The 14,922-nt window shown below is 51.3% G+C and overlaps 1 protein-coding gene across 2 annotated transcripts in view; it reads right to left on the bottom strand.

The window, feature by feature from the left end:
* The window catches only part of LOC106591933 (oxysterol-binding protein-related protein 3), a 149,325-nt gene that overhangs the window by 76,529 nt on the left and 57,874 nt on the right, over window positions 1-14,922 (bottom strand). For both annotated transcript variants that reach the window (XM_082975837.1, XM_082975838.1), the window contains exon 2: window positions 8,821-9,335. In XM_082975837.1, coding sequence (XP_082831963.1) covers window positions 8,821-8,916 — 96 coding nt within the window. In that variant the 5' untranslated portion in view covers window positions 8,917-9,335. The remainder of the gene's footprint in view (window positions 1-8,820; window positions 9,336-14,922) is intronic.

Raw genomic sequence — 14,922 nt, 5'->3', positions numbered from 1 at the left:
AGAGGGAAGTCTTTAAGGGAGGGAAGGAGGTCTTTAAGGGAGAGAGGGCTCTTTAAGGGAGGGAGGGCTATATAAGAGAGGGAGGGAAGTCTTTAAGGGAGGGAAGGAGGTCTTTAAGGGAGGGAAGGAGGTCTTTAAGGGAGAGAGGGAGGTCTTTAAGGGAGGGAGGGCTATATAAGGGGGAGAGGGAAGTCTTTAAGGGAGGGAGGGCTCTATAAGGGAGGGAGGGAGGTCTTTAAGGGAGGGAGGGAGGTCTTTAAGGGAGGGAGGGCTATATAAGGGGGAGAGGGAAGTCTTTAAGGGAGGGAGGGCTCTATAAGGGAGAGAGGGAAGTCTTTAAGGGAGGGAGGGAGGGAGGGCTATATAAGGGGGAGAGGGAAGTCTTTAAGGGAGGGAGGGCTCTATAAGGGAGGGAGGGAAGTCTTTAAGGGAGGGAGGGCTCTATAAGGGAGGGAGGGAAGTCTTTAAGGGAGGGAGGGCTCTATAAGGGAGAGAGGGAAGTCTTTAAGGGAGGGAGGGAGGGAGGGCTATATAAGGGGGAGAGGGAAGTCTTTAAGGGAGGGAGGGAGGGAGGGCTATATAAGGGGGAGAGGGAAGTCTTTAAGGGAGGGAGGGAGGGAGGGCTATATAAGGGGGAGAGGGAAGTCTTTAAGGGAGGGAGGGCTATATAAGGGAGGGAGGGAAGTCTTTAAGGGAGGGAGGGCTCTATAAGGGAGGGAGGGAAGTCTTTAAGGGAGGGAGGTCTTTAAGGGAGGGAGGGATATATAAGGGAGGGAGGGAAGTCTTTAAGGGAGGGAGGGAAGTCTTTAAGGGAGGGAGGGCTCTATAAGGGAGAGAGGGAGGTCTTTAAGGGAGGGAGGGCTCTATAAGGGAGAGAGGGAGGTCTTTAAGGGAGAGAGGGCTCTATAAGGGAGAGAGGGAAGTCTTTAAGGGAGGGAGGGCTCTATAAGGGAGAGAGGGAGGTCTTTAAGGGAGGGAGGGCTCTATAAGGGAGAGAGGGAAGTCTTTAAGGGAGGGAGGGCTATATAAGGGAGAGAGGGAAGTCTTTAAGGGAGGGAGGGCTCTATAAGGGAGAGAGGGAGGTCTTTAAGGGAGGGAGGGCTCTATAAGGGAGAGAGGGAAGTCTTTAAGGGAGGGAGGGCTCTATAAGGGAGAGAGGGAGGTCTTTAAGGGAGGGAGGGCTCTATAAGGGAGAGAGGGAGGTCTTTAAGGGAGGGAGGGAGGTCTTTAAGGGAGGGAGGGCTCTATAAGGGAGAGAGGGAAGTCTTTAAGGGAGAGAGGGAGGGCTCTATAAGGGAGAGAGGGAGGTCTTTAAGGGAGGGAGGGCTCTATAAGGGAGAGAGGGAAGTCTTTAAGGGAGGGAGGGCTATATAAGGGAGAGAGGGAAGTCTTTAAGGGAGGGAGGGCTATATAAGGGAGAGAGGGAGGTCTTTAAGGGAGGGAGGGAGGTCTTTAAGGGAGGGAGGGCTCTATAAGGGAGGGAGGGAAGTCTTTAAGGGAGAGAGGGAGGTCTTTAAGGGAGAGAGGGAAGTCTTTAAGGGAGGGAGGGCTCTATAAGGGAGAGAGGGAAGTCTTTAAGGGAGGGAGGGCTCTATAAGGGAGAGAGTGAAGTCTTTAAGGGAGAGAGGGAGGTCTTTAAGGGAGAGAGGGAAGTCTTTAAGGGAGGGAGGGAAGTCTTTAAGGGAGAGAGGGAAGTCTTTAAGGGAGGGAGGGCTCTATAAGGGAGGGAGGTAAGTATTTAAGGGAGGGAGGGCTCTATAAGGGAGGGAGGTAAGTATTTAAGGGAGAGAGGGAGGTCTTTAAGGGAGAGAGGGAAGTCTTTAAGGGAGGGAGGGCTCTATAAGGGAGAGAGGGAAGTCTTTAAGGGAGGGAGGGCTCTATAAGGGAGAGAGGGAAGTCTTTAAGGGAGGGAGGTCTATATAAGGGAGAGAGGGAGGTCTTTAAGGGAGGGAGGGCTCTATAAGGGAGGGAGGGAAGTCTTTAAGGGAGGGAGGGCTCTATAAGGGAGAGAGAGAAGTCTTTAAGGGAGGCAGGGCTCTGTAAGGGAGAGAGGGAGGTCTTTAAGGGAGGGAAGGAGGTCTTTAAGGGAGGGAGGGCTCTATAAGGGAGAGAGGGAAGTCTTTAAGGGAGGGAGGGCTCTATAAGGGAGAGAGGGAGGTCTTTGAGGGAGGGAGGGCTCTATAAGGGAGGGAGGGAGGTCTTTGAGGGAGGGAGGGCTCTATAAGGGAGGGAGGGAAGTCTTTAAGGGAGGGAGGGCTCTATAAGGGAGAGGGGGAAGTCTTTAAGGGAGGGAGGGCTATATAAGGGAGAGGGAGGTCTTTAAGGGAGGGAGGGAAGTCTTTAAGGGAGGGAGGACTCTATAAGGGAGAGAGGGAAGTCTTTAAGGGAGAGAGGGAGGTCTTTAAGGGAGAGAGGGAAGTCTTTAAGGGAGGGAGGGCTATATAAGAGAGGGAGGGAAGTCTTTAAGGGAGGGAGGGCTCTATAAGGGAGAGAGGGAAGTCTTTAAGGGAGGGAGGGCTCTATAAGGGAGAGAGGGAAGTCTTTAAGGGAGGGAGGGCTCTATAAGGGAGAGAGGGAAGTCTTTAAGGGAGGGAGGGCTCTATAAGGGAGAGAGGGAGGTCTTTAAGGGAGAGAGGGAGGTCTTTAAGGGAGAGAGGGAAGTCTTTAAGGGAGGGAGGGCTATATAAGAGAGGGAGGGAAGTCTTTAAGGGAGGGAGGGCTCTATAAGGGAGAGAGGGAAGTCTTTAAGGGAGGGAGGGCTCTATAAGGGAGAGAGGGAAGTCTTTAAGGGAGGGAGGGCTATATAAGGGAGAGAGGGAGGTCTTTAAGGGAGGGAGGGAAGTCTTTAAGGGAGGGAGGGCTCTATAAGGGAGAGAGGGAAGTCTTTAAGGGAGGGAGGGCTCTATAAGGGAGAGAGGGAGGTCTTTAAGGGAGGGAGGGCTCTATAAGGGAGAGAGGGAAGTCTTTAAGGGAGAGAGGGAGGTCTTTAAGGGAGAGAGGGAAGTCTTTAAGGGAGGGAGGGCTATATAAGAGAGGGAGGGAAGTCTTTAAGGGAGGGAGGGCTCTATAAGGGAGAGAGGGAAGTCTTTAAGGGAGAGAGGGAGGTCTTTAAGGGAGAGAGGGAAGTCTTTAAGGGGGGAGGGCTCTATAAGGGAGAGAGGGAAGTCTTTAAGGGAGGGAGGGCTCTATAAGGGAGAGAGGGAGGTCTTTAAGGGAGGGAGGGCTCTATAAGGGAGAGAGGGAAGTCTTTAAGGGAGAGAGGGAGGTCTTTAAGGGAGAGAGTGAAGTCTTTAAGGGGGGAGGGCTCTATAAGGGAGAGAGGGAAGTCTTTAAGGGAGAGAGGGAGGTCTTTAAGGGAGAGAGGGAAGTCTTTAAGGGAGGGAGGGCTATATAAGAGAGGGAGGGAAGTCTTTAAGGGAGGGAGGGCTCTATAAGGGAGAGAGGGAAGTCTTTAAGGGAGGGAGGGAGGTCTTTGAGGGAGGGAGGGCTCTATAAGGAAGGGAGGGAGGTCTTTGAGGGAGGGAGGGCTCTATAAGGGAGGGAGGGAAGTCTTTAAGGGAGAGAGGGAGGTCTTTAAGGGAGAGAGGGAGGTCTTTAAGGGAGAGAGGGAGGTCTTTAAGGGAGAGAGGGAAGTCTTTAAGGGAGGGAGGGCTATATAAGAGAGGGAGGGAAGTCTTTAAGGGAGGGAGGGCTCTATAAGGGAGAGAGGGAAGTCTTTAAGGGAGAGAGGGAGGTCTTTAAGGGAGAGAGGGAAGTCTTTAAGGGGGGAGGGCTCTATAAGGGAGAGAGGGAAGTCTTTAAGGGAGAGAGGGAGGTCTTTAAGGGAGAGAGGGAAGTCTTTAAGGGAGGGAGGGCTATATAAGAGAGGGAGGGAAGTCTTTAAGGGAGGGAGGGCTCTATAAGGGAGAGAGGGAAGTCTTTAAGGGAGGGAGGGAGGTCTTTGAGGGAGGGAGGGCTCTATAAGGAAGGGAGGGAGGTCTTTGAGGGAGGGAGGGCTCTATAAGGGAGGGAGGGAAGTCTTTAAGGGAGAGAGGGCTCTATACGGGAGAGAGGGAAGTCTTTAAGGGAGGCAGGGCTCTATAAGGGAGAGAGGGAGGTCTTTAAGGGAGGGAGGGCTCTAAGGGAGGGAGGGAAGTCTTTAAGGGAGGGAGGGCTATATAAGGGAGAGAGGGAAGTCTTTAAGGGAGGGAGGGCTATATAAGGGAGGGAGGGAAGTTTTTAAGGGAGGGAGGGCTCTATAAGGGAGGGAGGGAAGTATTTAAGGGAGAGAGGGAGGTCTTTAAGGGAGGGAGGTCTTTAAGGGAGAGAGGGCTCTATAAGAAAGAGAGGGAAGTCTTTAAGGGAGGGAGGGCTCTATAAGGGAGGGAGGGAAGTCTTTAAGGGAGGGAGGGCTATATAAGGGAGGGAGGGAAGTCTTTAAGGGAGGGAGGGCTCTATAAGGGAGGGAGGGAAGTCTTTAAGGGAGGGAGGGCTCTATAAGGGAGAGAGGGAAGTCTTTAAGGGAGAGAGGGAAGTCTTTGAGGGAGGGAGGGCTCTATAAGGGAGAGAGGGAGGTCTTTAAGGGAGGGAGGGCTATATAAGAGAGGGAGGGAAGTCTTTAAGGGAGGGAGGGCTCTATAAGGGAGAGAGGGAAGTCTTTAAGGGAGAGAGGGAGGTCTTTAAGGGAGAGAGGGTAGTCTTTAAGGGAGGGAGGGCTCTATAAGGGAGAGAGGGAAGTCTTTAAGGGAGAGAGGGAGGTCTTTAAGGGAGAGAGGGAAGTCTTTAAGGGAGGGAGGGCTATATAAGAGAGGGAGGGAGGTCTTTAAGGGAGGGAGGGCTCTATAAGGGAGAGAGGGAAGTCTTTAAGGGAGAGAGGGAGGTCTTTAAGGGAGAGAGGGAAGTCTTTAAGGGAGGGAGGGCTCTATAAGGGAGAGAGGGAGGTCTTTAAGGGAGGGAGGGCTCTATAAGGGAGGGAGGGCTCTATAAAGGAGGGAGGGAAGTCTTTAAGGGAGGGAGGGCTCTATAAGGGAGAGAGGGAAGTCTTTAAGGGAGAGAGGGAGGTCTTTAAGGGAGAGAGGGAAGTCTTTAACGGGGAGGGCTCTATAAGGGAGAGAGGGAAGTCTTTAAGGGAGAGAGGGAGGTCTTTAAGGGAGAGAGGGAAGTCTTTAAGGGAGGGAGGGCTCTATAAGGGAGAGAGGGAGGTCTTTAAGGGAGGGAGGGCTCTATAAGGGAGAGAGGGAAGTCTTTAAGGGAGAGAGGGAGGTCTTTAAGGGAGAGAGGGAAGTCTTTAAGGGAGGGAGGGCTATATAAGGGAGAGAGGGAAGTCTTTAAGGGAGAGAGGGAAGTCTTTAAGGGAGGGAAGGCTATATAAGGGAGAGAGGGAGGTCTTTAAGGGAGGGAGGGCTCTTTAAGGGAGAGAGGGAAGTCTTTAAGGGAGGGAGGGAGGTCTTTGAGGGAGGGAGGGCTCTATAAGGAAGGGAGGGAGGTCTTTGAGGGAGGGAGGGCTCTATAAGGGAGGGAGGGAAGTCTTTAAGGGAGAGAGGGCTCTATACGGGAGAGAGGGAAGTCTTTAAGGGAGGCAGGGCTCTATAAGGGAGAGAGGGAGGTCTTTAAGGGAGGGAGGGCTCTAAGGGAGGGAGGGAAGTCTTTAAGGGAGGGAGGGCTATATAAGGGAGAGAGGGAAGTCTTTAAGGGAGGGAGGGCTATATAAGGGAGGGAGGGAAGTCTTTAAGGGAGGGAGGGCTCTATAAGGGAGGGAGGGAAGTATTTAAGGGAGAGAGGGAGGTCTTTAAGGGAGGGAGGTCTTTAAGGGAGAGAGGGAAGTCTTTAAGGGAGGGAGGGCTCTATAAGAAAGAGAGGGAAGTCTTTAAGGGAGGGAGGGCTCTATAAGGGAGGGAGGGAAGTCTTTAAGGGAGGGAGGGCTATATAAGGGAGGGAGGGAAGTCTTTAAGGGAGGGAGGGCTCTATAAGGGAGGGAGGGAGGGAAGTCTTTAAGGGAGGGAGGGCTCTATAAGGGAGAGAGGGAAGTCTTTAAGGGAGAGAGGGAAGTCTTTGAGGGAGGGAGGGCTCTATAAGGGAGAGAGGGAGGTCTTTAAGGGAGGGAGGGCTATATAAGAGAGGGAGGGAAGTCTTTAAGGGAGGGAGGGCTCTATAAGGGAGAGAGGGAAGTCTTTAAGGGAGAGAGGGAGGTCTTTAAGGGAGAGAGGGTAGTCTTTAAGGGAGGGAGGGCTCTATAAGGGAGAGAGGGAAGTCTTTAAGGGAGAGAGGGAGGTCTTTAAGGGAGAGAGGGAAGTCTTTAAGGGAGGGAGGGCTATATAAGAGAGGGAGGGAGGTCTTTAAGGGAGGGAGGGCTCTATAAGGGAGAGAGGGAAGTCTTTAAGGGAGAGAGGGAGGTCTTTAAGGGAGAGAGGGAAGTCTTTAAGGGAGAGAGGGAAGTCTTTAAGGGAGGGAGGGCTCTATAAGGGAGAGAGGGAGGTCTTTAAGGGAGGGAGGGCTCTATAAGGGAGGGAGGGCTCTATAAAGGAGGGAGGGAAGTCTTTAAGGGAGGGAGGGCTCTATAAGGGAGAGAGGGAAGTCTTTAAGGGAGAGAGGGAGGTCTTTAAGGGAGAGAGGGAAGTCTTTAACGGGGAGGGCTCTATAAGGGAGAGAGGGAAGTCTTTAAGGGAGAGAGGGAGGTCTTTAAGGGAGAGAGGGAAGTCTTTAAGGGAGGGAGGGCTCTATAAGGGAGAGAGGGAGGTCTTTAAGGGAGGGAGGGCTCTATAAGGGAGAGAGGGAAGTCTTTAAGGGAGAGAGGGAGGTCTTTAAGGGAGAGAGGGAAGTCTTTAAGGGAGGGAGGGCTATATAAGGGAGATAGGGAAGTCTTTAAGGGAGAGAGGGAAGTCTTTAAGGGAGGGAAGGCTATATAAGGGAGAGAGGGAGGTCTTTAAGGGAGGGAGGGCTCTTTAAGGGAGAGAGGGAAGTCTTTAAGGGAGGGAGGGCTCTATAAGGGAGAGAGGGAAGTCTTTAAGGGAGAGAGGGAGGTCTTTAAGGGAGGGAGGGAAGTCTTTAAGGGAGGGAGGGCTCTATAAGGGAGAGAGGGAGGTCTTTAAGGGAGGGAGGGCTCTATAAGGGAGAGAGGGAAGTCTTTAAGGGAGAGAGGGAGGTCTTTAAGGGAGAGAGGGAAGTCTTTAAGGGAGGGAGGGCTATATAAGGGAGAGAGGGAAGTCTTTAAGGGGGAGGGCTCTATAAGGGAGAGAGGGAAGTCATTAAGGGAGAGAGGGCTCTATAAGGGAGAGAGGGAGGTCTTTAAGGGAGGGAGGGCTCTATAAGGGAGAGAGGGAAGTCTTTAAGGGAGGGAGGGCTATATAAGGGAGAGAGGGAGGTCTTTAAGGGAGGGAGGGCTATATAAGGGAGGGAGGGAAGTCTTTAAGGGAGGGAGGGCTCTATAAGGGAGAGAGGGAGGTCTTTAAGGGAGGGAGGGCTATATAAGGGAGGGAGGGAAGTCTTTAAGGGAGGGAGGGCTCTATAAGGGAGAGAGGGAGGTCTTTAAGGGACGGAGGGCTCTATAAGGGAGAGAGGGAAGTCTTTAAGGGAGGGAGGGCTCTATAAGGGAGAGAGGGTAGTCTTTAAGGGAGAGAGGGAAGTCTTTGAGGGAGGGAGGGCTCTATAAGGGAGAGAGGGAGGTCTTTAAGGGAGGGAGGGCTCTATAAGGGAGGGAGGGAGGTCTTTAAGGGAGGGAGGGCTATATAAGGGAGGGAGGGAAGTCTTTAAGGGAGGGAGGGCTCTATAAGGGAGAGAGGGAGGTCTTTAAGGGACGGAGGGCTCTATAAGGGAGAGAGGGAAGTCTTTAAGGGAGGGAGGGCTCTATAAGGGAGAGAGGGTAGTCTTTAAGGGAGAGAGGGAAGTCTTTGAGGGAGGGAGGGCTCTATAAGGGAGAGAGGGAGGTCTTTAAGGGAGGGAGGGCTCTATAAGGGAGGGAGGGAGGTCTTTAAGGGAGGGAGGGCTCTATAAGGGAGAGAGGGAGGTCTTTAAGGGAGGGAGGGCTCTATAAGGGAGAGAGGGAAGTCTTTAAGGGAGGGAGGGCTCTATAAGGGAGAGAGGGAAGTCTTTAAGGGAGAGAGGGAAGTCTTTGAGGGAGGGAGGGCTCTATAAGGGAGAGAGGGAGGTCTTTAAGGGAGGGAGGGCTCTATAAGGGAGGGAGGGAGGTCTTTAAGGGAGGGAGGGCTCTATAAGGGAGAGAGGGAGGTCTTTAAGGGAGGGAGGGCTCTATAAGGGAGAGAGGGAGGTCTTTAAGGGAGGGAGGGCTATATAAGGGAGAGAGGGAAGTCTTTAAGGGAGGGAGGGCTCTATAAGGGGGAGAGGGAAGTCTTTAAGGGAGGGAGGGCTCTATAAGGGAGAGAGGGAAGTCTTTAAGGGAGGGAGGGCTCTATAAGGGAGAGAGGGAAGTCTTTAAGGGAGGGAGGGCTCTATAAGGGAGAGAGGGAAGTCTTTAAGGGAGGGAGGTCTCTATAAGGGAGAGAGGGAAGTCTTTAAGGGAGGGAGGGCTATATAAGGGAGAGAGGGAAGTCTTTAAGGGAGGGAGGTCTGTAGTACAGTAATTCAACAGCTTACTACACTCTAGTCTCTATTCAGTCTGGATCCCTGAAGCCTTACAGATCACGTGATGTAGATGTAAAGGTCCTTTCAGATTGACGTTACAGATCACGTGATGCAGATGTAAAGGTCCTTTCAGATTGAGACGTGAATACAGTCTCCGCTAACGCCTGGAGATTTACATTTCAATCTCGCTGTAACGGTGAACTTCAGCGTTACAGCGGTGTGTGTGTGTGACATTAATGAGTGTGTGTGTGTGGTCGGTGTTACCTGTCGGCTGTCGTGTTTGGAGGAGGAGCTGCTGTTGCTGTGTGAGGGGGAAGAGATCTTGTGAGACATGGCTGAACTCCTCTCCTCTGAGCCCATCTCCCTGCCCCTGCAGGCCAGGCCGTCTCCCTGGGGCTTCAGGATCCTCTCTCCCTGCCCCTGCAGGCCAGGCCGTCTCCCTGGGGCTTCAGGATCCTCTCTCCCTGCCCCTGCAGGCCAGGCCGTCTCCCTGGGGCTTCAGGATCCTCTCTCCCTGCCCCTGCAGGCCAGGCCGTCTCCCTGGGGCTTCAGGATCCTCTCTCCCTGCCCCTGCAGGCCAGGCCGTCTCCCTGGGGCTTCAGGATCCTCTCTCCCTGCCCCTGCAGGCCAGGCCGTCTCCCTGGGGCTTCAGGATCCTCTCTCCCTGCCCCTGCAGGCCAGGCCGTCTCCCTGGGGCTTGAGGATCCTCTCTCCTTGGGACTTGGGCTTCTCTGGGTCAGTGAGGCGCTGCAACCTTGTCCATCTAGAACATCCCCTCACTGAGGGACAGAGAGAGAGAGACAGAGAGAGAGAGAGACAGAGAGAGAGACAGAGAGAGAGAGAGAGACAGAGAGAGAGACAGAGAGAGAGAGACAGAGAGAGAGAGAGACAGAGAGAGAGACAGAGAGAGAGAGAGAGAGAGAGACAGAGAGAGAGAGAGAGAGAGACAGAGAGAGAGAGACAAAGAGAGAGAGAGAGAGAGAGAGAGAGAGAGAGAGAGAGAGAGAGAGAGAGACAGAGAGACAGAGACAGAGAGAGAGAGGAGGGGGATTGGAGAGGGAGAGAGAGATATTATTGATCTTTAGGAACCTTTAATTGGCACGATTTAGCTAATAACTATTGTGCATACATAGCAAATTCAAATGCAAAAACGTTTTTAAGGTCACTGTTAAAGAGAGAGTTCACATATCAGATGAAGGGAGAACTGAAGTCCTAAAAAGCTTCGAAGCTCCTTAGTCTCACTGGGAACCACAACCACTCTGAGCGAGAGATATGTTGTTCTGACAGAGAGCTTCCTTTTAGCTGCGTCTGTGTCCCAAATGGAACCCTATTCTCCAAATTGTTCACTACGTTTGACCAGAGGGTCAAAAGAGAATAGGGGCCCATTTGGGACGAAGCCTGTGATTCACTGTGCTGGTGAGTCATGGTCCAACAGTATGGACTGTCAACATTCATCAACGTACATACAGTGTGATGAACAGACACTTGTGCACCCCATATTAAAGTAAAATAGAAAATAATATTAATGTGCAATAATTACCGCTTGATCATACAGGATAGTGGTGAATAAATATCACATCACACACTGACTGGCACTGGCAACTAAGGTGAAAAATAGACTACTGTCTTTGGTGTGTATCAGTAGATGAGCTTCACAGTGTGTGTGTGTGTGTGTGTGTGTGTGTGTGTGTGTGTGTGTGTGTGTGTGTGTGTGTGTGTGTGTGTGTGTGTGTGTGTGTGTGTGTGTGTGTGTGTGACAGTGTGTGTGTGTGTGTGTGTGTGTGTGTGTGTGTGTGTGTGTGTGTGTGTGTGTGTGTGTGTGTGTGTGTGTGTGTGTGACAGTGTGTCGTTGTGAGGATGATAAACAACCTGGTGAACTAAGGTAACTGTAAATTATACCGTCAGTTCACAAGGTAACATACAGCAGGCAATCAATGCAACATGCTTTACTGATGCTAAAAGAACACAGGTGCTACTGAATGTGGGGCCAATCAATCTCAGTGGAGTTCCAATCAATCTCACTGAAGTTCCAATCAATCTCAGTGGAGTTCCAATCAATCTCACTGGAGTTCCAATCAATCTCACTGGAGTTCTAATCAATCTCACTGGAGTTCCAATCAATCAGTTCCAATCAATCTCACTGGAGGTCCAATCAATGTCACTGGAGTTCCAATCAATCTCACTGGAGTTCCAATCAATCTCACTGGAGTTCCAATCAATCTTCCACAAGCTTCCCACAATAAGTTGGGTGAATTTTGGCCCATTCCTCCTGACAGAGCTGGTGTAACTGAGTCAGGTTTGTAGGCCTCCTTGCTTGCACACACTTTTTCAGTTCTGCCACAAATTTTCTATAGGATTGAGGTCAGGGCTTTGTGATGGCCACTCCAATACCTTGACTTTGTTGTCCTTAAGCCATTTTGCCACAACTTTGGAAGTATGCTTGGGGTCATTGTCCATTTAGAAGACCCATTTGCGACCAAGCTTTAACTTCCTGAATGATGTCTTGAGATGTTGCTTCAATATATCCAAATAATTTTCTTTCCTCATGATGCCATCTATTTTGTGAAGTGTACCAGTCCCTCCTGCAGCAAAGTACCCCCACAACATGATGCTGCCACCCCCGTGCTTCACGGTTGGGATGGTGTTCTTCGGCTTGCAAGCCTCCCCCTTTTTCCTCCAAACAAGCATAACGATGGTCATTATGGCCAAACAGTTCTATTTTTGTTTCATCAGACCAGCGGACATTTCCCCAAAAAGTACGATCTTTGTCCCCATGTGCAGTTGCAAACCGTAGTCTGGCTTTTTTATGGCGGTTTTGGAGCAGTGGCTTCTTCCTTGCTGAGCGGCCTTTCAGGTTATGTCGATATAGGACTTGTTTTACTGTGGATATAGATACTTTTCCTCCAGCATCTTCACAAGGTCCTTTGCTGTTGTTCTGGGATTGATTTGCACTTTTCGCACCAAAGTACGTTCATCTCTAGGAGACAGAACGTGTCTCCTTCCTGAGCGGTATGATGGCTGCGTGGTCCCATGGTGTTTCTACTTGCGTACTATTGTTTGTACAGATGACGGTGGTACCTTCCGGCGTTTGGAAATTTCTCCCAAGGATGAACCAGACTTTCTTTTGATTTTCCCATGATGTCAAGCAAAGAGGCACTGAGTTTGAAGGTAGGCCTTGAAATACATCCACAGGTACACCTCCAATTGACTCAAATGATGTCAATTAGCCTATCAGAAGCTTCTAAAGCCATCATTTTCTGGAATTTTCCAAGCTGTTTAAAGGCACAGTCAACTTAGTGTATGTAAACTTCTGACCCACTGGAATTGAGACACAGTGAATTATAAGTGGGATAATCTGTCTGTAAATAATTGTTGGAAAAATGTCTTGTGTCATGCACAAAGTAGATGTCCTAACCGACTTCCCAAAACTATTGTTTGTTAGCAAGAAATGTGTGGAGTGTTTAAAAAACGAGTTTTAATGACTCCAACCTAAGTGTATGTAAACTTCCGACTTCAAATATATATATATACACTGCTCAAACAAATAAAGGGAACACTAAAATAACACATCCTAGATCTGAATGAATGAAATAATCTTATTAAAAACTTTTATCTTTACATAGTTGAATGTGCTGACAACAAAATCACACAAAAAGAATCAATGGAAATCCAATTTATCAACCCATGGAGGTCTGGATTTGGAGTCACACTCAAAATTAAAGTGGAAAACCACACTACAGGCTGATCCAACTTTGATGTAATGTCCTTAAAACAAGTCAAAATGAGGCTCAGTAGTGTGTGTGGCCTCCACGTGCCTGTATGACCTCCCTACAACGCCTGGGCATGCTCCTGATGAGGTGGCGGATGGTCTCCTGAGGGATCTCCTCCCAGACCTGGACTAAAGCATCCGCCAACTCCTGGACAGTCTGTGGTGCAACGTGGCGTTGGTGGATGGAGCGAGACATGATGTCCCAGATGTGCTCAATTGGATTCAGGTCTGGGGAACGGGCGGGCCAGTCCATAGCATCAATGCCTTCCTCTTGCAGGAACTGCTGACACACTCCAGCCACATGAGGTCTAGCATTGTCTTGCATTAGGAGGAACCCAGGGCCAACCGCACCAGCATATGGTCTCACAAGGGGTCTGAGGATCTCATCTCGGTACCTAATGGCAGTCAGGCTACCTCTGGCGAGCACATGGAGGGCTGTGGGGCCCCCCAAAGAAATGCCACCCCACACCATGACTGACCCAACGCCAAACCGGTCATGCTGGAGGATGTTGCAGGCAGCAGAATGTTCTCCACGGCATCTCCAGACTCTGTCACGTCTGTCACGTGCTCAGTGTGAACCTGCTTTCATCTGTGAAGAGCACAGGGTGCCAGTGGCGAATTTGCCAATCTTGGTGTTCTCTGGCAAATGCCAAACGTCCTGCACCGGGTTGGGCTGTAAGCACAACCCCCACCTGTGGATGTCGGGCCCTCATACCACCCTCATGGAGTCTGTTTCTGACCGTTTGAGCAGACACATGCACATTTGTGGCCTGCTGGAGGTCATTTTGCATGGCTCTGGCAGTGCTCCTCCTGCTCCTCCTTGCACAAAGGCGGAGGTAGCGGTCCTGCTGCTGGGTTGTTGCCCTCCTACGGCCTCCTCCACGTCTCCTGATGTACTGGCCTGTCTCCTGGTAGCGCCTCCATGCTCTGGACACTACGCTGACAGACACAGCAAACCTTCTTGCCACAGCTCGCATTGATGTGCCATATATATATTATTTTGTCTTAGTATGCTGTCTGTAGGTCTGCCTGTCTGTGTGAGCGTCTGTCTGTCTGTCTGGGATGAGATAGTATGAAGACTGACTGGTTCATTTCCACTGGATCACATGACATGTTAACCACTAAACACCCTGGAGTCAGTCAGTCAGGAACTCTATACAGCCGGGGGCCAAGGTTGCATCCCAAATGGAACCCTATTCCCTATATAGTATATTGCACTACTTTTGAACAGAGCCCTATGGGGTCCTAGTCAAGAGTAGTGCACTATGTAGGGAATAGGGTACCATTTGGAACACAAACCACGTGTGTCTCACCAAGTAACAGCGTGTGTGTGTGACGGGTGTGTGACCAGGTGAGTGTGATGTTACCATAGAGATATATACCGTATACTGTATTATATATAATATAGGCTATATAATAGGTTTAATTCTGTGGGTAATCCTCTCCCAGAGTATACAGCATTATACAGCATCTCCCACCAGCCCCAGCCTCATACCGGCCCAGTCCAGTTCAGCCCAGTCCAGCCCAGTTCAGCACAGTCCAGCCCTGCTCAGCCCATACTAGTCCAGCCCAGTCCAGTTCAATCCAGTCCAGTCTCACATCAGTCATGCAGTCTGTAGGGCTGCTACTCGGATACACACCAAGGTTAATCACATTACCCAGCTTCCTCCTCCACGGCTTCATGCCTAGTAGGCTACAGTCTCTGGGGTTTCACAGACAGTGGGCCTGACGGTCACCTGACACCCCCTGCCTGTCCCTGTCCTGTAGTCAAACCCAGGCTCCATCTCCACACACACACACACACACACACACACACACACACCACACACACACACACACACACACACACACACACACACACATTTCCTAACTCTGCTTACTGGGATTTGCTTCCTGGTCTCCCCTTTCCTCCCCAATCTCCACTCGTCTCTGTCCTTCTGCTGACCCTAACCCTGGCCCTAACCCTGGCCCTAACCCTGACCCTAACCCTGGCCCTAACCCTGACCCTAACCCTGGTCCTAACCCTGGCCCTAACCCTGACCCTAACCCTGACCCTAACCATGGCCCTAACCCTGGCCCTAACCCTGACCCTAACCCTGGCCCTAACCCTGACCCTAACCCTGACCCTAACCCTGACCCTAACCCTGGCCCTAACCCTGACCCTAACCCTGACCCTAACCCTGGCCCTAACCCTGGCCCTAACCCTGACCCTAACCCTGGCCCTAACCCTGACCCTAACCATGGCCCTAACCCTGGCCCTAACCCTGACCCTAACCCTGACCCTAACCATGGCCCTAACCCTGACTCTAACCATGGCCCTAACCCTGACTCTAACCATGGCCCTAACCCTGACTCTAACCATGGCCCTAACCCTGACTCTAACCCTGACCCTAACCCTGACCCTAACCCTGACCCTGACCCTGACCCTAACCCTGGCCCTAACCCTGACTCTAACCCTGGCCCTAACCCTGACCCTAACCCTGACTCTAACCCTGACTCTAACCCTGACCCTAACCCTGACTCTAACCATGGCCCTAACCCTGACTCTAACCATGGCCCTAACCCTGACTCTAACCATGGCCCTAACCCTGACTCTA

Source organism: Salmo salar, chromosome 05 (genome assembly GCF_965601325.2).
Source record: "Salmo salar chromosome 05, fSalSal1, whole genome shotgun sequence".
In the NCBI taxonomy this organism is placed as follows: domain Eukaryota; kingdom Metazoa; phylum Chordata; class Actinopteri; order Salmoniformes; family Salmonidae; genus Salmo; species Salmo salar.
The sequence above is the reverse complement of the archived record's forward strand: the minus strand, read 5'-3'. Positions and strand labels throughout refer to the sequence as shown.